At 37.8% G+C, this 25,093-nt stretch overlaps 1 protein-coding gene across 1 annotated transcript in view; it reads right to left on the bottom strand.

The window, feature by feature from the left end:
• TUBGCP3 (tubulin gamma complex component 3) overlaps window positions 1-25,093 on the bottom strand; it is a 51,977-nt gene that overhangs the window by 8,298 nt on the left and 18,586 nt on the right. The window contains exons 6-15 of the mRNA XM_061472745.1: window positions 19,624-19,796; window positions 16,933-17,051; window positions 13,695-13,820; window positions 10,071-10,139; window positions 8,285-8,417; window positions 6,903-7,069; window positions 5,082-5,192; window positions 4,560-4,668; window positions 1,822-2,011; window positions 422-557 (exon numbers count right to left, since the gene is read on the bottom strand). Coding sequence (XP_061328729.1) covers window positions 422-557; window positions 1,822-2,011; window positions 4,560-4,668; window positions 5,082-5,192; window positions 6,903-7,069; window positions 8,285-8,417; window positions 10,071-10,139; window positions 13,695-13,820; window positions 16,933-17,051; window positions 19,624-19,796 — 1,333 coding nt within the window. The remainder of the gene's footprint in view (window positions 1-421; window positions 558-1,821; window positions 2,012-4,559; window positions 4,669-5,081; window positions 5,193-6,902; window positions 7,070-8,284; window positions 8,418-10,070; window positions 10,140-13,694; window positions 13,821-16,932; window positions 17,052-19,623; window positions 19,797-25,093) is intronic.

Below are 25,093 nucleotides of genomic sequence, written 5' to 3'. Positions count from 1 at the left end.
TCATGAACTTAAGTTTCTTACCAGAGATCACCTTCATAAAATGCACTTAAATTGCTTCACTCCTTGTAAATTACTGGTGACAGAGACCACCCCTAGATTCTTGTAGAGGCAACAGTAGTATGAGCTGTTTGCAGAGCCTCAAACTGGGTCCACCAGCATCCCTTACTGCTAGACCCAAAATGCTTAACTTTGTATTGCCAGTGAAACAGCTGTAAACCCACAGCTCGAAATACAGACAATAGGTAGGAAGTAGGAAAAGAAGAAAAGACTTATTAAATTAAGTTTACATAATTCAAAGTAAGACTTCAGTGGAAAGGGAGGGGGAAAATGTATTTAATATATATACATATTAAAATTTTCATATCGATTTCTGCATTTATACACACAAAGAGGTCAGGTGAGTCACCATCATGCAACAGACCTCCAGAAGTCGAACATCCAGTCGTTTGAGAATTTCAGGATTATCAAACTGGGCATTAGTTGCCCTCACTGCTGTTTCAAGGATTCCAGTTAGATTATGCTGATATAAGGTTGTAGCTGGTCGTGCGAGCTCTGGCCTGGTGGTTACGAAACAAACAGTTATGGCACATTACTGAGATATTCTGCAGCAACAATTTGGTAATAACTGCAACACACAGTGAAACACTTTCTGACAGACTTTCAAAACCTCTCATATTACTTTTTGTCTTAACCACAAAGAAAATCAATGACCAAAATACTTGAGCAGAATATGTCTATTAATATGCAGATATACATCTGAACATCAGCATGAGGAGTAACTTTATCCTCATTTAATGCCAATAATCTGAAATTACTAAGATTGCTAGCATAACTACTCTGTAATTTGAGTTGCATTCATATCTAAAGTGAGCCAGATTGCACCATTAATACAACAAACCAATAATTTAATTTCAGTTTTGAGAGACTTGCTGATAGCCATCTCAAGGCTTAGAAGTGTTGGCAGAATTACACAAACCCACACCCTCTAGGTAACTTAAACTTTCTAAAGAATTGCAACATACAAGTACCCTGCACTACTACTCTCCCCTATGACCAGTACTGGAAAGTCCCTGACTGCTGCTACCTCAAATGTAATACTGGCTCCACAATCCAAATCTATTCTGCTTCACAGTAATTTTCACCTTAAAAAGCATAGTCATGTCACCAGACAATATTGATTTTGACTCATAAACAAGTTAATAGAAGGTCTATTACAAAGCTTTCTAGACAAGGGAAAGCTTTATAAAGGACATTTTTGACGGACTAAGCATTGTCAGTAGCACCATCATGTAAAAGCAGTGAGATTCAAATATATTTCAAAAACTGAAACTGACAGTTGCGGGTGCACTGGACTGTTTAAAATTAAAACAAAGACTGGTGAGGCATCAATTAAATTTTTAAAAATGCATTGAGTGGTGTTGACACAATGTTTTGGACCAAACACCTCCAAAATACAAAAGCCTAACATTGACATCAAAGGCAACAGAACTTTTCTGCTTAAACTTGCTGACAGGAGTGAGAGAAGTGCTAACATCTGTGAGGCTGTCACAGGGTCAGTGCAAAGGTATCTATATTAGTCTAACTTTTCAAGACAATCTGAAATAGTACCATATATACTTCCTACCAAAAAGGAAGAATAAAGTTTCAGCCTCAGGGTCAAAGAACTTAGATGCAAAATAGAGTATAAAAGTTGTTCAATTAAACCTTTGAATAATAAGATACTTAAAGGGTCCTCTTCCAAAAGTAAAACAGTTTCTGTGCTGATCATGTGCATTTGCAAGCACCAGAAATTTAACACAATTACCCTTCCTACTTTCTTACTTGAGTAAATCCATTAAATGCCTGATAAAGTCTCCTTGACCAAGTAGTAAGTATCGCCTCATGGCCTGCATATGTTCCAGTAAATTGTACTTTTTATTGAGAACATCCAGCAGGTATTTGCTGGTCTCAAAATAAGCTGCATCAATTTTCTCTTGAAATGCATTTTCCAGATCTGTGAACAAATCAGCAGCTAAAAGGAAAAAAAAAAAAAAAATAGAGTCAAAATCAGTAGTTTTTCCAAAATGGAGGCAAACAAACTTTGGAATTGAAACATGCAAGAAGATAAATTGTTATTTATTCTGATCCACTGTATTATATAAAACCAGACTACATAGCCAAAGCAAAAGCAAGTCTAAAGCAGCCCATACATCAACATTATTGCTTTTAATCTCCGTCCAGCTCCTGTAATTTCCAATAAGAGCTAATGTTATTTCATCACTTTTCTTCAGCTTGCTGAAATACTGCAATTTACAGAACCAACTAATTTGAAGGAGCTATAAACTCATAGGGAAAAGCTTTCCGGGGGCTGGGGGGAGGGGAATCTAAATCAAAAGCCACTTCTAAGTGTGTGTGTGTGCAGAAATCAAAGAATCAGTCAGAACACTTAACAGAAAAGAATTCCCACGTACAAGTCGGAATGAGGAAGCAGGCAATATGCTTGTGTTATCTGGGGGACAGCCAGCAACCTTATGTTTTCTTCTTCACCTTTAATACATGGCAATTTGGGGGCAGAAAGTAGGACACTGCCCCTTACTAGGAAGTGTATTTCACTCTTCTTACAACTACAAGCTTATCAAGAGAGGCGCTGCAATAAGACCGTTACAAGATAGCAGGAAGTGTGACCTCTTCAGGCAACATGAAGCAAAACCCCTAAATACTGGACTGTCAACTATTGCGACTCAAACCTTCCTAAGCATTAAAGGATATATTCCCACTTTCAACGATTTTTAATTGAACAACTATTGCTCTACAGGTAAAAAAATGAAGATTCATGTACCAAATTAGCATAAGACATTGCACTGCCGGCTCCAGGATTAGTTTCAACTGGTTGTTTGTTTTTTTTTAATTAAAACCAAGTTTTATGTTATTCTGACGAGACTCAGTCTCAATTAATAATGCACTTTTAAACTGAAGAAATAAACAGTGGCTGTAATAAAGAAGTCACTCTTTAACGAGGGAAACCTCACAAGGTCTGGTTCAATGACATTCCCAGCGTTTTCCTAACTCTCATTCAGTACCCTGTGAAGTTCAAAAGGAAACTGGGGACACGTGAAAATTAAGGTTCCAAGGCAAATAAATTAAAGAAATAAGAAATACAACCAAACCCATAAAATGTTCTGATTTAAAATGAGAAAAAGTATTCAGGTTGGCATCCTAGCTTCCATCATCTTAGCATAAATAATTATCTGAATGGACTCTCAGGATACTGTCAGATGGCACAAACAAGGATGACAGTATGTATTTCCAACATCACTGACACAGAATGTTCTTTTTGGATTGAATGGGTAAAATGCCCTGAACACAAGTGCAGTTTTGCACAGAATTAAGGCAGTGCAATACTGTGAGGCATTTAGGGCGTAGACTGTAAGCTCCGCACATCTTCAGCACACTGCAGATATAGTTGATAACATCCACTTCTAAAACTACACTTCTGTCTAAAACGGGTATTCTCAGCACTTAAGATCGCGTACTTGCTTTGAAGCTCTCGCTCCCTACATAACAGGGAACCTGTATTTGCGTAGATCTTCTGTTCAATCAGGGAGAGAAACAAGTGCAAATTAAAAAAAAAATACTGGAAAAGCATAGCCACAACCACTATGTAAAGTGGTGGAAGTAGTGCAGCAAAAGAATGTTTTTTGCCTTTTTTAGGAATGGCTGATGAGATGATGGTTCAAATGCATTTACAGCCCTTATTCACTTAATCCTGACCCTTCTCTGCACTTTAAGCTCATCTTTCACTAGGCAAGCACTGTACATGGTACAAAAAAATCAAACTATTAGATGAAAAATTCTTGCAGATATGAATGGGATTTTGTTATTAGAACATTTTTCATGGAGGTACTCACGCTAAAAATCCATGCTGTGAAGAGTTAATATAAAAACTAACCCAAGGTTAATCAGGGGACAGAAGCAACAGACATGTGACAATTCACAAAACTAAGCTTCATAGTTATATATAATAAAGTCATATTTGAGTACAGGAATAACAGAAAAGATATAATTTTACTAACCTTCCACATATTCAATTTTCTTCAGACAGATCATAGTGGTAGAGGGTATTTACAGAAAGGCTTCTGTCCTGACTCTTTTTACTGTTTATTTTCTTACTGGCAACTAATTGGTTATTTAAAATTTTTTAATCACAGAATTAATTCAGTACTATTATGGAATCAAATAATGAAGTATATTTGATGAGAAGTAACAAGTACCAAATTCTTACTGTAGCACTCAAGAACATCCCTGCTCCCACCCCAGCTTTCTCAACAAAAGCCAGGTGAAGGCAGACTGCTTCCTGAATGTTTGCATTCAGAAACCTAGCACATTAACAACCACCCAGCAAACCTATCAAATTACACATGTGTAAAATACAAGTATCTATTAAAATACCTATGTTTTATGGCAGGTGGGACTTTTCTAGTCCTTTCCACCTCACTATCCAAAAGGTCAATTTACAGTCTAAACCACATATTGTAGACCTCAGTTCAAAGGGAAGAAACTGACTAACACTGATACTCTACCATCTTTTGACGACTCTGCAGATTTTGCCACAGCAATCATCTTTGTGGATGGAGTTTGATCATGACAAACTTGATGCAAGAAGTTTATGGATTTTCCTATTAAAAGGACCTGAAAAAAAAGTGATTTGTATAAAGGAAAACAAAACAAAAATCCCCAAGAAAACAAACAAATCACCAAACAAAAAAGCAAATCACCAAAATCACAATCACCAAAACAGGGTATTTTGTCATCTTTCTGTGCTCTTAGCTTCACAATGCCAACCACAGCAGTCCAGGACTCATATGCTAACACAGAGCAGTTTTAAACACAAACCTCTTCCCAACCCCCTTCAAATCTCCTTAAACAAAATTTATCAGTTAAGGAATTGAAAGGAGAAATAGTTTTCCAGTCTTCCTCAGCACATAATTCCAAAATTCTTAAGACTATTATTTATTTTTAAATTTGGTCTCCATTTTTTTTTTTAACAGAAGCAGCAGCACAGTGTGAACAAATTATCAGAAGATTAACTTTTGAATTCATACCTTTTTTGACTGCTCCATTGTAATAAAAGAAGGAATCATTGATTTCCTCAAAGTGTATTTGTCATGCCACAACCGATCAGTTTTAACTGCAGGATCTGAAGCTACAAAAAACTGTAGATCAAAATAAATATTAAGAACAAAAATGTAAACTCTCTCCCCCTAGTATTTAATTTCTGTACTCAGAAATCTCCTCTGTAGGTTATGAAACCTTGACTACCTCAGGGTGAAGTGTACTAGCTGTAAAACATCCACTATAAAATACAGAAGCATATGGCATTTTCTTAGTTATACAGTTAGCGTAGGAGATAAAGCTCAGAATATAATATAATTTTATTTTACTGGTTCTATTTTTACTCGGGTCCCTTTAGATTTCCTTCTATTTTTACACACGCAGAATTCACAGACTGAATCACAGAATCACAGACTGGTTTGGGCTGGAAGGGACCGTAAAGATCATCAAGTTTCAACCCCCTGCCACAGGCAGGGACACATAGAATATAATCATAGAATAGTTAGGGTTGGAAAGGACAACTGAGGAGTTGCAGAGAAAAACCCAAAACAAACCCAAGACCAAGAAAGCCTGCAATTGAACTGATGATAACTCCACACAAGAGAATACTTTCATTAGTAAGAAACTCAAAATATGTGATTAGTTTTGTTAAAACGATGTGTATATTGATTCTGTCCTCATCCTGTCAAACAAGACACCCATTTTTCAACAAGAACTTTTTTTTTTCTCCAAATACCATTTCCAATAAGTACGGTCAATTGTCTTTGTTCAAAAACCTTGTCGATGGAATGAAAATTGTATCCATGTCCAACAGTGATCTTCAGTATTAAGAATGTTCTTACAGTGAACATATAAATTTTTAAACAAAGTTGAAAGCTAGTAAATGACGTAGAACCCCTAAAAGAGAGCACCTCACATATCTGAGGAACAGCTGGGAAAACAAGTAAAGTCTCTTTCATGCTTCTAGCCGTAGAGATTTGTAGACAATTTACACAAGTCTCTAATGCTGACCTTAAAAGATCAGCTGTGGGTGATATTTGTACTCATTTTAAATTTGACCTAGATAGACAGTTTCAGAAGGCAAACAGCATATTTCATACTCAAAGTTACTCAGATGTGTCTCAGAAGGGCTCAATTCATTTAAAAAAATGATCCTTTGGCTTCTTGGATCCCAAAAATGTCCCTTTAACAAGACTGTACTGATTGGAGATAAGAAGAATAATCCAGAGAGCTTAAAAAGGCATAAAAAAAGTTTTACGAAGAAAAAGGACAGTTACTAGAACTTGCTGTTACAGAAGCCACAACAAGTAACTACAGAGTTTATAGAGGAACTCTGGAACTGTAAACCTCCTCCACCCAATTTGACAAACTGAAGCCATTTATGAAGCCAAGGATAACAGTATGTAGTCACAATAGAATATTCTTAACTTTATTTCAAATATAAGGCTTGCATTCTAATAACTTACAAAGAACTCTGCATACATTACTGATGTTACACTAAGCAAGAAAAGATAGAAAGATGACTTTCTCTCTCTGTAGAAGCATCTATTGTTAGACCACCATTCTGCCTCTACTAAACAGACACAGGATATGACTCACTGAGACAAGATACTGCACCACCGCAACCTCCAAATATCACACTGACTGTATCCATGAAGAGAGTCATGTTGTTATTGTATATATTACTTACTCATATGCCATTCATTTCCATCACAGTCTACTTTTCAAATTCTCTTCTACGCTTCCCACAGATTATACTCCCACAAAGCAAACGAACAAAGATCAACTATTTATTGTATCACATACATTACCTCATGGTATGTATCCTCCAGCTCTCCATCATAAATCCAGCGATAAAGGAAATTCAGTACAGGATGGGATACTAGGCCAAGAATGTGCTGAACGAGAGATCTCATGTAGGGGTCTCCTGTTTTAGTGTAGGCATGGACTGCTGAGGCTAGTTCACCACCTTTTCTCCCTGTGTGATTATAGAGGAGAGGAAAAGAAATGCGTGAAGGAAAGAATATACACACCACACTAAAACATAGCAGCCACTGATTTCAGCTAGTTATACGTTATTCAGAGCTTGCTGAACAGCAATTCTAAAATGTAGGAAAAGTATACTTTTTAATGTTGACAGGGAATTCCAAGGTTTTAAGGCATGAATTATTAATTGCACTGAAGCATCAAGCAGAGTTCTCTGACACCGTATTCTGTCTACTTTACAGTGCTTGAAGGAATGTAAATTTCAAGGCATCAGATCACACACAATGGTTGACTTCAAGCTACTTTTCTTCCCCTACCAGAATAAGGCTTAAAGGAGCCTTAGTACATTTTCCTTCTGTCCTGTACCTGACCCTGTCTTAGATGTTCTGTGTGCATACATGTACACAAAGACATCTTTCTGGCTTCTTGGTAGAAGAAATTTCATAAATGTCTTAAAAGGAAAGCCCACTTTCTCTCTCTCCCTACCCGCCTCCCCCTCCAATTGTTACCAATTCCAATAATGAAGGTAAAACAGATCGTTTAATCAGAAAAATCTTACATGACAAATGCTTTTTTTACAAAGAGCAACAATCTCCATTTATTTTTAAAGACAGCAGAGAAGTACCCTCAGAGCGAAGCATAGCCTATAGGTAAGTTACTGGCCAAAGTTTTGGTCAGCTCCAACACCACTTCTCAGCATTTGCAGCCATCCACTACTGGCGGGTTTGTAAAGTTTTGTTGTTCCACTTGAACCTGCAGACAGGTTGCAAATGACTCCTATATGCCATCATTCACAGAGGAACAGCAAAATACTCATACACAGTGAAGAGACTAAGCCAACCATTTCATAATGTACTGGGGCGGGGGGGTTAACAGTGTAACATTCTCTGAAAGACGATTAAAATTGAAAACAGCATGAAAAGTGTCTGCTTAAAATCTGAAGGATTTCTCAAGCATGTTCTAGTTTAAAAAAAAAAACAAAAAACAAAACCCAAACAACCAAAACAAAAAAGTCTAAGTGTACCAAAACAACACTATAATTCATCAGGTTTTCACTTAAACTAAAAGAGGAAAAACGCCCTGGCTTACCTACTTAAAATTTAAAAAAAAACCACAGGAGTAATATTACTGATATCTACCTTTGGCATGCACAACCACTCAAAGTTACATAACTTCCCCAGAAATATTAAATTCATGTTGAACAGACCTTGACAGTGATCAACAAGCGCTGCAAGGGTCTTTAACCTTATTTTAGGATCATATGTCCAGACTAGAAGCCGGCGAAGTGTTAAACTGCTCTCAAGTCCCAAATTCACGCCCTGATCATCTTCCAATTGCAACTGATCAAATTAGAAACAGAAAAACATATCAAGGAACAAAGCTGGCAAATCTGAAGCAGAACTAATGTTTCATACTTTATGTTCTGAAGTTAGCTTTTTATTTGAAATTCCCAGTATTATATGCTCTCTCATTAAATCATTGAGCCAAAACCCAAGAGCCACATGAGTGGAAATAGAGAATCAAATGAAGGTGAAAGGACAGAGACACATGGAAGTTTAATAGGGCCAACAGAGCACAAAGGTCAAGAACGTTAAGGAAAGCGAGGTGACAGTCATAAAAGAAGAGCAAGGGAAAAGAGAGCAGAGATCCCGAAAGACAGCAAATATTAGGCAGAGATGCTCAGAAAAAAGTAAAGAAAAACATCTAAAGGAAAGGAAGGGTGTAAGAGGTAGTTTTTATTACTGCACAGCCAGCTTCTTTTAGTTCAACATGGGATGAATTTTGTTCAAAGTCTTCCTCCAGAAGCCATCAGAACTTAAGTGAACTACAGAGTGAGATTAAGAAATTGCTGCTATTGAAAGAAAAACCAATAAAAGAAAAAATTTGTCACAATGTGACTACCATGAATCTTACAACACCATGGAGAAGGAAAGCCAAACATTTGCATCTGAGATGTAAATGTACCTTTCATACAAGTACCACTGGGGTAAGCAGGATAAGAACATAACCCAGGAATACAGAAGCAAGTTTCTAGAGCAGTCCAAGCAGATAAACTGTTAGAAAAGATGCTCTATTTCCTGGATGCAATAACCAATACACTTCATGCTTCCACATTTAGCACATATCAGTTAAGATTAGTGTTATCCACATTAAGCTCATCCTTAAAAACAGTTACATTTATTAGCTTCTGGATGCTCCTGAGTCCATGTTTGTTTTTTTTGTTTGTTTGTTTCAGTTTGTTTGTTTGGAAATTGGCAATGGTAAGAGATATATAGAGCAAAACCCGCCCCTTATCTTCAGGGAAGATATAGTACCCTTACATCACTCAGGGAAACTCTAAGGCAGAGCCATGTTTCAGGGAAGATCTGAAGACATAAAGTCACGGAGAGAAAGACAATACTGAATCCTTTCATGAGATTATTGCCATGTATTACTACGCCAGAACTGCTAACCGGAACCGCAGCTGACAACAGCTAAGCTGGCAGCCTGTATGATCTCCCACATACAAGAATGCCGCATGTGCTCAATTCCAAGACAGTTTCTACATGTTTTCAAGTAACTAAATGTCCAGTTTTGTAAACAAAGAGTCTTTCCAAAATGTAGATTTTTTTCCCCATCACTTTTTAAAATAAAAGTGACAAGTTACCAAGTTCACCTCTGGGTAATCTAGCAAAAGTCTTGAAAATGCTGACTTCTTTTTTTAAAGATAATTATGAACATAAGAAATGCCATCCTCTGTCAGAAACTTGGCTAGATGAACTATTGCTCTATCTCTAAATGACATATTATATTAATTGCTTATGTAATGTATTATTATTACAAATATTATTACACATAACAGTGATTTCTACGAGAAAAATACTCATGTCACAGAGAATCGTGTTCACTGTCAATAGAAACCACTGTGCATCTTTCTCTAGGTATACCTTTAAGGGGATATTCAGATAATGTAAATCAAAATAAGAAAGTTAAATAAGAACCACTTAACTTACTTGAGAATGTAAAACAGACAGAAGTCGGTAGTATTCTTTAAGTTCCTGATGTAAGGCTGCACAAAAACTCTGAGAAGAGAAAAAGAAAAAAAAGGGGGGGGGGGGGGGGGAATCAGAAAACACCTTTCTGAATAACTTTGATATAACTTTTATCCTATCATTGCCCTGTGAATGTAGTTAGAAACTTCCTAAAAGGAATCAAGCTACAAGTTTCAGCACAAAAGCCAACTCTCAGAAAATTCACCAATGTGTAAGCGCTTCCCTAAGAGATGCACAGACCTTTTCTAAGGATATATACACATTGTCAAGTGACTTTCTGTTTCTTGCTGTCTTAATTCTACCAACAGACTAAACTATAACTCTCCAAATAGATGTATCATCTCAATAAATACATTAATAACTACCACAGGATATGAAAATCATAACATGACCCAGAAGAAATTTTCTTAACAATTAGGCAAAATATAGTATGTCATAAAGTAATAGAGTTTCAATTTCAGGAAGGCCTCTAATAACAAAACATGGAAGTGAGGATGTAATCATTATATTTACAATACAGACTACTTGACTTGAACAAGAAAACACAGTGCTCATAAAAGAACACTCCCAGTAAGTGCTGCTGGATCAGGAACTCTAGATTTTTGGCATTTTATCAACTGACAGTTGTATATGATTTGATTCTTCATTTGACACAGAAGAAATGACTGAGTGTATCCCAAGAAATATGTCAAACAGGCAGAAATTAACAGGCCTGAACTACTGGTTCTTTGTAAAACAAATCTAAGCACAGCTACATTGGGTTGTTTAAAAATAAAAATAGAGGTAGATTTTAAAAACTATTCCTGAAAGAATACTTGTTCAGTAACAGATAGTTTTCCACAGTTTGGGGTCCTGGGGTTTTGCTTTGTTTCTGTAATGTTCTTAACCTAACATACAGACTAAAAAAATATCCTGCAACACAGTTTCTAAAACAATTAAAATTAGGCCTCATTAATTTTGGACCGAGTTAAAAATCTTCGGCTTTCAGCACTTTGTGGCGATTTGTGGGTTGTTGGTTTGGTTTTTTTTTTTTGGGGGGGGGGTGCTGTATGTTTTCCTTTTCTGAAGGATACTCCCATACACAAACTTATTGTTCAGAACTGATTTCTTAACAAATTCTCAGCTAACAATTTTGATATCTGTATGAATGGACTTTTGTTAATAGGCAATTCCCCAGGACTTTTGCCCTCAACCCTTTCTGAAATGATCACAATCAAAGTAATTTGGAAAACATAAGGAAAACCTCACAAAAAGAACCCAAGAGCTGAAGTAAAATATTTACTGACTTGAGTATGTACAAGACAGAAATCATTACTACAAGCACAAGTAGAAAATAAATCTTCATTCCTGCTAAGAGGCTAAGAAGCCTGGGGGGAGGAAAAACCCCAAACCCAAACAACGAAACCATTAACCTTGCCATTACATCCGTTTGAAGGAAAGAGGGTTCCTTTCTTCAAGTCAACATCATAAAATAGAAAGACATTTGAAATTCATTTTATTCCAGAAGATACTGAAGGGCAAAAAGAAATCTCTTTATGTGTAACTCCACTTTTCATTTCTTCTCACTTGCTTCTTCAGTACATTTTTGAACTTATTAAAGTAGCACTCGCCAAGATAGAGGGCAGAATACAGCCTCCAAGAAAACACTGAAAGGCACCATACATCTCAAAAAGTGAGAACAGTAATCAACGACTTTAGTAGCCAAAAGGAATTAGGATCTAACTGGCCTGGAATTAGGATCTAACTGGTCTCTGAACTTTCCAGAGATGCTTTAGGAGTTAAAATTTACATCCAGTGCCAATTCCTGCACAAAAATTACAGATATTTGTTTCCCAAACTGCTACGGAAAACTGGACATTATCCTAGAATTCTGATTTGGTCTACAGCAGAAGAGAATTCAGGAAGGAAACAGAACACTTGTTCAACAGAAAAAAAAAAAAAAGATGCCCACTACCTCAACTGGATCTGAATTGCAAAATGTCAAAATATAAGGCACTTCATTGCCGATTTTTTTCTTTTTTTCTTTCTGAGGAGAAATTAGATACTAAGCAGTAAAGACAGAAGAAAATGTTAAAGTGTAGCATAGTGTTACATCTCTACTCCTAATAATCATCAATACATGATAATTTGCATAGTAAAAACAGTCACCAGAATCATAACAAAAAAGGTGACAGACATCTTATCCTACACATGGTTTAAACAGGGGTTTACACAAGCATTCTTTTAAAACATTATGCCAAAGATGCTTTAGAAGGCACAACACATTCTTGTGCTCAATTCTTAATGTACAGTGTGCAATACCCGAAATTGTCAGCTATAAAAGCCATGAACAACAATGGTATATAATCTTTTTACCCAGATACTGACAGCAGGAGTAGAATATGTTTTTATTTGTACACTCATGTCCTAGAAATATATATGAAAGTGCTTGCCTCAAGCAAAATTAACAGCTTTAGAGCTATGCAGATTCGGCAAACTAACTGCACAGCCTTCTGTACAGGAACTGAAATCTGCATATAGTAGCTAAGACATTGCACATTTAAATTCACTGAAGAATTAAAGTTCTCCCCTTACTGTAAACTTGAAAATTAAAGCCAGAGACAGTAAAAATAAGCATAAGCAGGAAGCTACTAGATAAAGAATTAGAAACTTCACTCAGATATAAGGGGAGAGTCTGAAGAAAATGCATATACAGTAGCAATATCATATAAAACATGGAAATTAGCATTGGATCACTAGAAAAATAATTAATTATATTGTAACTAAAAGAGTTACTTAGAATTAAGAGACAGAAGGGAACAGAATAAAACATTAGAAAAGTAGGAAGCACTACAGTGTCTCTACTGACCTCTTAAGAAAAATTAGATTGAAGGGAGAAGAACTTCAATTTCTTGGCAGATTAGGTAGGATGTTATGGCTAGAGGCAAGAATAACATTTCTGTCGATTCAGAAGGGATAATATCCAGTTTTACAGAGGGAGCAAGTGAGAGGAAACGGGAATGCCTTAGCAGTAAATGTGGTTTTGGGTATTACAGCAGCTGTGAAGTTACTGTAGACTACAAATCATGATGATGAAACCTATAAAAACAAAAATTAATATTCTTTTGATGCTGTGTTTAAAAGAAAGGGCAAAAGATAATGGGTATTTGCATTTTATGTAGGCTAGTGCAGTATTAACACACAAACAACATTAGCTGACAAGACGTCTCCTGCATAGATCACCCCAACAACTGAATCGGTGATTAATTAGCTCAGGGATGCCACTATCCCATGTAAGCAATGGTTTTGTTTATAAACATGCATGAGTACAAAAAAAAAATTAGAAAAAAAAAAGATTAAGAACAAATTATGTGTGAGATCTTCCACCTAAAAGTGACAGGGCCAATTCCTTCTAATCACCAGCAAGAGCAAATGCCTTTTGCTTGCCTTCAGACTATGACCCATAGCAAAAGTGGCATTCCATCAAAGGATGAACGATCCAAGCTCCAAAGTTTACGCATCATTCTAGTACTGCATTTACTCAGTAGTTTCTATGGGAAACAAGACCAAAATATAGTGGCAAAACCGATTTTTTAGCTGACCTACCTGTCCCACAAGTCCAAATGCGCGATCCAAACTCCTCTGGTCTGTGTATTTTCTTATTTTATTATGTAGCCATCCGAGCTCTGCAAGTCTACTTGTAGTATCTCTGAGGGATTTGGATAAGCTCACCTACAAAGTTAACAGAAACAGTAACTTGCAGTTAAGTCAAATCTATCATTCCAATACTTGTTTCAATTAAGTTTGAATAAATAATAAATTACAAGAAATATACAAACAAATAAATTACAATTTATACACATAACCATTGAAAAGGCAGCAGCAATGAAGTACTGGTGACTTTGTGACACTCCCTTTTGCGAGTCTTATATTCATACAACCTTTTCACATTAAGCAATTATGGCAGTAACAAAAAGGTTTTCAGAAAAGAGGAAGAAATCTGAAATTTTATGATTTAGAATCCCACTTCATCTTATCCTGATTAGCAGTGAGACTGAAAATATTTGAGCTGTAGAAGTGGAGTCAATGACTGACACTAATGAAGAAACCTCAAGAACAAAGAGGTTTGATTCACATGTAGTAGTGACTAATAGTAGAAGACAAATGACCCAATAACAGACCAGGTATCAGGAACCAAAATTTACAGTATCCAAATTCTAAGCTTAAGTCTGATCCACTGATAGCAGCTTTTGCAAGTTATTTAATCACATGACCCTATGAATTTTTCCAGTATGTTTCTACTTGTACCAGGTGTCTCACTTCACCCTGAAAGTCCACCTCAGTCCCAACACCCTATTTTACTATTGCTATTTTCATCTAAATCAGCACATTTCTTCCTTTAAATTACCAACACATAAGATGCTGCTCCTTGCATTCCTACTTGAGATTTGCTTCTACCACATTTCATGATGTCACCCAAGAAAACCATCATCAAGTTTTCAAACTTTATAGGACAAAACCCCCCAGTACGCTAGGCCAAGAGGCAGACACTGACTGCCCACAGCCATTGGGCCTATCCCATCTCTACAGACAATTATAACTCGGACAGCCAGCTGGAGCAGTCCAAACCAAAGAAATGAAATGCACTAGCAAGCTAAATGGATTGCCATAGAACTAGGAATCAAACTAATTCTTTAAGTCTTTCAGTCAGCAGCACCGGTATTCTCCAAGATAAAAATCAGCTACAGAGTGTATTAATCACAGCAATGTGGGCTTGAACCAGACAGCAGCATTTGGCTGTAAGAGCAGAGTTCAATCTCTGGCTCTCTTGTTTAGCTGCAAAAGCACAACTTTAACATCTTGAACAACTTCTATAGGATAAATTCTAGCCTAAACAAGCATAGTTGGACACAGCTTGAGACTGCCCACAGCTAAAACCAAAATGATGACATAAGAACCGTTAGAATTCTGCCACTGCAGAGTACTTGGCAAGCATTAAGGACAATACACATCCACTGGAATCAAATGAGGAACAAGCAAAATTGGCTTAGTGTTATTACATTTGTATCTCTTAGATCAAAGCAGAAGCTGCTAGCTTATACAGTGCTGAATGTCACCAACAGACCTAATATTAACACCGACATTCAAGCAAGACTAACATCTTGGAAAGCATGTTGCTTTCTGGCAAAAACAGACCGTGTACAACATCATTTTCTTTTTGCAGCTGAGGGGAAACTGCATGCTTTGACTACTACTTTGCGTAAGATGCAGTCAACATAACTAGAGGAGGCATGACCTTGGTCCTCTGTGTTCATCATCAGACGCTCCAGCTGCAGTTCTAGACAAACAATTTTTTCGCTGGGTCCAGTAGCTCAGCACAAGTGCCAGTAACGAAGAATGATGGAAGACAACTGACTTCACAAAAATAACTAAAGACAAATAGTTCTTAGAAAAAAGCATTACTGAACACAAACCATCCAAATAATCAAACTCCCTGTATTAACAGAATTAGGAATTCAAAGTAGAACAGATTTTCACTAAAAACTAGCCTATTTGATATGAAAACTACACAGAAAACTAATGAAACCCATAGTGCCAATTTTGCAATCACCAAGTTTTCTTCACATTCCTCTAGGAGACTCTATTATGGTACCTTTCCTTTCCCATATATAGTCTAACGTATATGGAACATAATTAACTCAGTGCAGGTGTTGAGGAATTACAATCTTTGCAGCATCTACAGGTACAGAAGATAATAAACAGATTCTTAAGGATGTCAAGTGACTTAACAAGATTGAAGTTTTCCATTTTTCCCTCCACTAAGCAGCCCTAAATGTCATTATAAAATAAGAGGGGAACAATTATACATTTCACTTTTTGCTATTATTATGGAGGAGAAAAGAAAATTAGTTCAGTTATTGTCAACATCAAGATAAGTCTACTGTGCTCTCAGCATATGAAATGGCCCAAACTCTATTCCCCACCATGTTAGGACTATGTCATATTGTCATAGTATAACATTCTTAATATATATTAAAAATTGAAGCACTTGTACAAGAATTTGAACAAGAACATGACAATAAATTAGCGAGCTGAAATTGAATTGTGATGCAGTATTGTCTAAATACTGACTAAGGAGAATATGCTAAAATAACTAGAGCCACTTTTTTGTCCTTGTTCAGCTGACCCAATCTCCCTCTCAGTTCTTCTCCATACTGCAAATACACTTAACATCTTGCCACCTTAAAACAAGATCTTCTCCCTCTTCGGCTTCTCTCCTGTTCCTCTGCACTCTCTTTGACATATTTCTTCAAATCCACATCAGCTGGATTTTCTACCAACTACAGGAGTTGAAAGCACTTTCTTCAGCTCTGGCACAGTGCTTTCTTGGGTGATCTGCACGATCCAATCTGGTCACTATAAACTGTAATCAAGACTACAGTATCAAGCAGCTAGCATCCATTCTACATCTCAGGCTGTTAAATTTAATCCACTAATAATGTAGTCAACAGCCTCTTCTACACTGCAGAGGGGAAATGATGACAAAAATCCTCAAATTATGCCATAATTTGGGAGTCTTTGTACTGGCTTAATAGTTTGGAGTTTATTCACATCTTGTGAGATACTACAGTTTCTTTCTGGGACCTAATCCACCCAATCATTTTTAAATTAGTACTGTTGAAACTACTCTGTTGTATTAAAAAAAAAAAAAAAATCTGGGGAAAGAGTAAAGACTTGTGAAAATATTTTTACTCCTTTTTTTTTTTTTAACGTATTGTTCATGGCTATTTTTCCCCTCCATACATCTCTGCTCACATATGAAATACCAGTCAATATACAGTACCTTTCCCTCCACTTTATAGCAATTTTCAGAATTGCACATTTTGATGTTTTTGCCATCTATTCCCTGGAAGACATACAAAACATCTCTTACAAGATTTGCTTCAGTTACTTCAACAGAGCCTGGAAAGAAAAAGAATAAAAAAATATTTCGTTTTGATGGACAATTAGATTTTATTACAACTTCAAAACGCTATTTAGAAGCATAGCCCAAAAAAAGAGAAAGCCTGTGTTTAGTTAAAAATGAGAAAGCCTGTGTTGAGTCCTCTTAACAACCTGACAGAGAAGCCAAGATTTCCCTTTACGGGCCTCTACTGATACTTGTGACCCTCTCAAAGCAAGACAGCTTGTACGGCACAGCTATATGGTTATATTTTAACCAATACTTCAGCCAGTTCTTAAACTCCTTATCTTTTCTAATTCAATCACTAATGCAAGTTCTAAGTCAAGCATCATGATGACTTTACCTCTCTTTGAACAAACAGCTGAAGTGGTTAAATGGGACTTACAGAATAATCTCTTCTACATTCAGCTAGGAAATCAGTTAATCCAGAAGGAAGAGCTGCTTGTTTAAATATTGGCTTTCAATCACGTATGCTACTGCTTAGTGAAAAGACAGATCAGAACCAGACTGCCAGCTGTGTAACATCTACAGAGATGGCAAACAGAAAAGTGTAAATACTGTTTCTGAAGATGTACCTGTGATTTAGTACTGCTTTTACCATTGCAGCATACAGTTTACTTCTGCCTCTTAACTCAAGTTAGAGGTTAGATTATGTTTGAGATGTCAGGTATTTTTTGATTTAAAGGAAACAGAAGATTGAAAAAGATGCTGTGCAGGCCACTGCAAATATGCCCACCTTTTCTGGACAAAATGGTACCATCTGCTTTTGTAACTTCATTTAAGATATCAAGAATGAAACAATTTTAATGGCTATCCAAAAACTGAGATGCTACAGCATGCTTCTCCCAAATTTGACAGCACCCTTACTCTCATCAGTTTGCCTTCCCAATAGTCCACTTTCTCAGAATAAAGAAAACAACCAACCAAAACCAAACAGAAAACAAAAAAATAAATTCTATTCTTATTTTAGCAAAAGCAGTCATCACCTCAAGATGCTGTTTAAAACTCAGATACTCTTAATAATGCTAAGATATGCACAAGAATAGCTAATGCATTTTAGGAATTCTTAGTGAAATGGTAAAAGATTCAAAGGCATATTTCTTTAATTGATAAGTAATACAACAGGAATTAATATCACCCTCCTGATTATACTCTGTGTAGATGAATAAAACTCCAGTTAACAGTAACCAAATTTAGAAGAAAAACACCCACCCCTTTTAATTAGAAGAATTTAATATTCATAGAAATACGAATATTCTTCTTGTCAATAGCCTTTTCTGAATGCAGTCCTACTTTTATGTCTGCATCAACAAGTGACTACATTTAAGTCAACTGTCAGTCTTTTCTTATACCATCCCATATAAGAATCAAGAGCCACAGCTGCTGGCTGACTGAATAAAACAAGTTTGTACTGCTCTTTATGGCAATTAGTCCAACAAAAATAAGAGGCAGCGCTTGATTTTATATATTTTTGTTTATACGTATCAAATCTGTCATATATATACATATTTATAAATATTACATACATATAGACACACCCCCATTCATCCTCTTTCACACCAGCAGTGGCTAATTAGTGGTTAACTGGTTCTAAATGACAAATGCTGCCCTCAGATATACCAGAACAACTCTGCTCTGTAAGATGTTGCTTTGTGCACTGTTACTCATGAAGAGTCAGGGAATGGCAGTCAGACTGTATTTTATCTTCTACCTATCCACACTCTTTATACAGGAGTTATTAAAACAAACCCCAAAACAATAACAAAAGAAAAATAATTAAAAACCCCACATCTCTTAGCTGTCCGCCAGAGACTAACAGCACTGTAGGGTGACAACATCTGCCATTAGCTCTTACTCAGGAAAGTCTCCTGCTTTCACAGTATGAGTGGGCTGAAAATAACATAGCTGTCACAGAGATCATATGTTTAACAATTTCTCCTTGTGCACAAGTTACACTTGTGCAAATTCAGAAACTGATGCCTAGAGAATCTATTCAAGTTTACAGCCACTCCACTGAGGAAATAAACTAGCAATATTTTTTTTTTCATTGTTGCCAATATGCTATGCCAGTTCCCCTAAATACAACCACTGTAAACAGTGCGCTCATGTAAAGAAAAAATATTTTTAAAAGCTCTATATTCTCATGCACATTTCCAAGTTTTAAAGGACAGAATCACAAATGGATGAGTATTTCAAGTTCTATTCACTGAGCACTCTTTCTGGCTCCTTAAAAGCAGTAGCATCTTCTGATCATCAAAAGAGTGACCATTACTCACAAACCACAACCACCTGATTCTGACAAACACTGCAATGAAATCAGTCTTTTAAGAGGACCAGAACACTTTATGAAACCAATCACTGCAGAAGGAAATTAGCAAACAACCATAGAGATTGTGGCCAAATATATTAGTCTCACATATTTGCTTCTATCCTTCTATCAAGCACATTCTAGCAAAACACTCCACAAAAAATTCAACATGCTATAAAACTATTTCAAAATCATTGAAAACTAGTGGAGGATGTAGATACGAACTGTAAAAAGTTATTGTTAATAAATACGTCTTTGCTCACCACTTGTATCCCCTTCTCGCCTTGACCTTGGCACACCACGGGACACAGCATTTGAAACGCCTTTTGAGGTAGCACTTTGTAACGAAGGCTGGTTTGCAGCTAAAGTCCATGCAAGACGTGACCCTAATTGCTGACGGAGGCAATCTCCAACGCCTGGAGCTTGATAGGATTGTCTAAAAGGACAAAAGGAAGAAACATCCTGAAGAACTTCGATTCTGTGCTCATCACCTGGTGTGGGGTATGCTGAAAAATGCCACACGCTTGAGGTGGCTTTTTGTGGACATTTTGTTTGTAGTTGTTTTGAGTTTGGGTTTTTGTCAATAATGGAACTTCAAAAAGGGTGCAAACAATAGGCTTCCTATAAGCCTAGAGTACTTATATTTGTAAGCTTATACTGTAGTTCCTATAAGCACTTAAAAAAACCCCACAAAACTATAGAAAAGGAAGTACAGATTTGACAAGTGTGATTTTGTATCACAGATTATCTTTGTCCACACTGAACTGTGTAAATACACTGAAATGGATTAAGAGGGAAGTCAAATATAATAACAACATATAAATAAACAAATATTTACATTTTGTTATTACTTGAAACTGTAGATACATGCCAAAGGAAAACAGAGAAAGAGGAGAAAGTTCACTTTTCTGCTCCTCTACTGTTTAGGAGAGCTTGCGTCAAGTACCTGAAGATGTGATCGAGCAGGACGCATCTAGAGAAGCCCTTATTTCCTTTATGCTCAAACTTGTCAAATTCTTCTCAAAAAGAAGTCTTAAAAATGAAAAATTTTAAGACCAGAAGTTACCTTTCTGATTATTTATGTATCATGATGGTAAAAACATCTACAAGGGATTTTTGCTGCTGACCAGTCCTCTGCCCTCCACCAACTGAATTCAGACATTTGGAAATAGACACATATTTTAAAAATAATAAACTAGTTCCACAAAGCTGTGAAAGGAGTTGCAGGGAGAGATGGCGCAAGACGGCAACACAAACGTCCATGTAAAAAGTCAAGGAATGCCTTTCGTCTCTCAACAGCCACGCATGGCTCATGGGATGGTCACACATCATATGATTACAGCTAGTGAGCAAGAACACAGCCTGCAAGACAGAGCATCTGTCTCTCTTATGCTTAGCATTTGTAATACCTGCACTAGAGTACAACACTGAATTAGGCTGTCACCCTTCAAGAAGAATGTACTCTAGAAACAAAGGGAAGCATGTATAAAGAGAAGTACAGGAGGAATGAAGCTCACAGAAAGATCTAATTTGTGTTGCCCAGGTCACAGGCTACAGGACTAAAGAGAAAGCAGTGAAACTGCTATAAAAATGTAACACTATGAAGAGGTCAGATCAAGATTATGTCAAGAATATGTCAGGAACAAGGCAAGCTCTGCTGGTATGTTCAAGCAAGCATTCTCGATAAGACAGAAAGCCTTAAGTGACCTCTCCAAAATATAACCCACTCTGAAATGTGCACCTTGAGAACACCAGGTCCTCAACCCTAATTACTTAATGGAGGCTTGCTCCCACTCATCCACACTGCTTGCCAACAGAGACACAACCTGTATGAGGCAGGTCCTGTGGACAGCACAGTCTGAAAGACCGGTGTGACGGAAAGGTCCCACAGTCCAACCCTTTCTGAAAACTGCCCACACCATTTTCTTAGCTTTTCACACAAACACCACTACTGCCATGACTGAAGTTTTCAGTGCTTATGTACTGACCTATTCTTAGAACTGGTGCTGAGGCTTGCATTACAGGTATTGATAACAGCTCTACCATAATCCTTTTATAGAATCCTCATATCACAGAATCATAGAATCATGAAGTCATTATCCATCATATTTGAGAAGTCATGGCAGCCTGGTAAAGGCAAGATCATGGAGCAGATCCACCTGGAAACTATGTTAAGGCACATGCAAACAAGGTGATGGCAGCCAACATGACTTCACTAAGGACAGATGATACCTGACAAATCTGAGGGCCTTCTACAATGGGACTACAGCACTGGTAGATAAGGGAAGAGCAAATGTGATCTACCTGGACTTCACCAAATCATGTGACACCGTCCTGCACAGTATCTTTGTCCCTAAACTGCAGATACATGGATTTGACAGATGGACCAGTCAGTGAAAAAGGAATTGGCTGGACAGTCACACTCAAAGAGTTGCCATCAACAGCTCAATGTCCAAGTGGAGACCAGAGATAAATGGCATTCCTCACTGGTTGGTGTTTGGACTGGCACTATTGAACAAATTCGTCAGTGACATGGACAGTGGGATTGAGTGCACCCTCAGTAAGTTTGCTGTTGACACCAAGCTGTGTGGTTTGGTTAATGTACTGGAGGGAAGGGATGACATCCAGAGGGACCTTGACACGCTTGAGAGGCGGACCAATGCCAGTCTCATGAAGTTCAAGGCCCAGTGCAAGGTCCTACAGCTGGGTCAGGGCAATCCCAGCACAAATACAGGCTGGACAGAGAATTGATTCCGAGCAGCCCTGTGGAGAAGGATTTGGATGCGTTTGTTGAGAAGCTCAAAATGAGCCAGCAGCATGCGCACACAGCCCAGAAAGCCAACCATATGCTGTGCTGCATCACAATAAGCATGACCAACAGGTCAAGGAGGTGTTCTCTCTCTCTACTCTGGTCTTGTGAGACCCCACCTGCAGTACTGGGTCCAGCACTGGGGTCCTCAGCACAAGAGGGACATGGACCTCTTGGAGCGAGTCCAGAATAGGCCATGAAGAAGCTCCGAGGGCAGGAGGACCTCTCCTATGAGACTGGCCAAGAGTTGGGCTTGTTCAGCATCAAGAAGAGAAGGCTCTGGGAGACCTTAGAGCCTTCCAGTACCTAAAGGGGTCTACAAGAAATCTGGAGAGGGACATTTTGCAAGGGCATGTAGTGACAGGACAAGGAGGAATGGCTTTAAAGTGAAAGAGGATAGATCTAGATCACATGTAAGGATGAAGTTCTTTACTGTGAGAGCGGTAAGGCACTGGAACAGGTTGCCCCATCCATGGAATTGTTCAAGGCCAGGTTGGATGGGGCTTTGAGCAACCTGGTTCAACTGAAGGGTGTTCCTGCCCATGGCAGGGGAGTTGGAACTAGATGATCTTCAAAGTCCCTTCCAACTCAAACCTTTCCATGATTCTATGATAAGCAGATATATTAACCTCATTGATGTACATTTCTATACTGTATCCAGATTACATAACGGTGAAGGTCGCAAGGGACCTCTGGAGATCACTTCTTCCAGCCTCCTGTTCAAAGCATGGGAGGTTACCTGGTGCATTGTGCAGTCAGAATTTGAATATTTTCAATTATGGAGACTATACAACCCCTCTGGGGAACCTGTTTCAGTGTTTCACAACACCCTCCTGCCCTCACACACACACCCCACCTCACTGCAAAAAGATGTTTTTTCCCTTATATTTTAACTGTGATTCCAACCTTGCAGGTTTTGAAAATTACTTATTGTTCTTCCCCTGGGCAACACTGAGAAAAAGTCTGGCTCAGACTTCTCTACTCCCCTGGTCAGATATAATCACATGGGTAAGATCCCCTGAGCCTTTTCCTCTACAGGCTGAACAGTCCCAGCTCTCACAGCCTCCTCTCGTATATCAGAGGCTCCAACTCCTCAATTAGTCTGGTGAAGGAACCCCAAAACTATCTCGAGTTTGTTCATGTCTTTTTTTGTACTGTAACCGGACTCAACATTTCAGCTGTATCTTTACCAGTAATGAGCAAAGAGGAAGGTTTAATTCCCTCAGCCTCCTGCTGATGCTCTTGCTAATGCAGCCCATGAACATGCCTTCTTTTCCACACTCATGTTCAACTTGGTATCTACCAGGAATCTCAGGGCCCTTTCTGCAAAGCTGTTTTGCAACCAGTCAGACCCCAGCATGTACTGGTGCATGAAGTTATTCCTCTCCAGGTGCAGGACTTCTTTTGAACTTCAGACTGCTCCTGTCAGCCCATTTCTGAAGCCTACTGAAGTCCCTTTGAGCAACAGCTGAATTACCATCTTTATCAATCACTCCCGGTTTTGTTATCATCTGCAAAGTTGCTGAGGGTGCACTTTATGCCATCAAGCAGGATGAAGGATCCAGCCTCTGAGCTATACCCTTAGTGACCAGGCTCCAACTGGACTTTGTGTCCCTGATCCTAAGTTTTGAGTCTAGGTCAGTCAGTTTTCAATCCACCTCACTGTCACCCTATTTAAGAGCATACTTTATTAAGTCTGCCAATAAGGATATGCCAATATAGACAGTGTCAGAAGTCTTGCTAAAGTTGAAATAAATACATTCACTGCTTTCCCTTGCCCACCAAGTCAGTCATCTCATCACAGAAGGTTCTTCTGTCCCCAGGCAAAGCTCCATGTATTTCTGCTGCTCTCTCATGTAAATAGCAATTTGTTCTCCTTGCCATCCTAGTTTTTCTTTCCCAAAGAGAGTGTATCCACTCTGCCACATTTCAGTGGTATGAACTATCCCACCATGTGTCTGTGACCCCAGTGAGACCACAGCTCTAGTACTGCATACATATTCTTAAGTCCTCCTGTCTGTTTCCGATACTGCCATATATAAGTGTGTAGGCACTCCCAACAAAGTTGTGCTGATGTTCCAGGAAAGGCATGAGAACTTTCCCCAGGAGGCTGTCCTCTCCCCATTCGTCTTTTGTGTGCATGTACCTGGGTGGACCCACTTCTGCCCTGTTTTGTTGGTTTCAAGGTCTCTCTTGACCACATCACACTGCACCTTTTGCTTACTAATATGGTCTACCAGTTCCTCATTCAGTTGAGGGGCATAGTCCTCCCCCCCTATTATTCTGAGTTTAAAGATACCCTCTACTCATATATCTAAGATACAGCATACACACCTAGCACTGACAAAGTCCAATAACGATTTGTATTGTAAAACATATTAATAACAATACAATCCAGTTGTGTCAGCACTTATTATTTCTACAATATGAATTTTTCTACATATTTCTAAATATTTCTACAATATGAATCCAATAAATCATGACAAATACAGTATATTACAAAAAAAAAAGTAGTATCTTCAACTCAAAATAAAGCTATTGTACTTTCTTAATAATATTCTGTTCATTTTTCCATGATCAACCTTTATGAGACAATGTTCCAGGCCCATACTACAGAATCACTGTTGAACCACTCCCTCTCACACACTAAAATGTGCGTTCATTTTCATACCATGGAAGATAGAGTGTGTGCAGTGTACCTCTGTCAGGCTTTGTACAGCTGTAGAGGTAATACAACGCAATATCCAATGGCACAAGAGGGGCTCAGATTTTGAGCACATTACTTTGTATTAGCTTATTTAAGAAGGTCAATACTCACATAGTCATCTTCTGGCTTAAAATAGCCAGCTTTTACATATCAAAAATCTGAACTATTTCCTATTTGAATGTTTCAGCTCCACATTTAGATTCACTTTGGCATGACC

Source organism: Pezoporus flaviventris, unplaced genomic scaffold, assembly GCF_033815535.1.
Source record: "Pezoporus flaviventris isolate CSIRO_AGI_PZ_B2104156 unplaced genomic scaffold, CSIRO_AGI_Pfla_v1 ptg000072l, whole genome shotgun sequence".
In the NCBI taxonomy this organism is placed as follows: Eukaryota; Metazoa; Chordata; class Aves; order Psittaciformes; family Psittacidae; genus Pezoporus; species Pezoporus flaviventris.
This window is presented reverse-complemented; position numbering and strand designations above follow the sequence as displayed.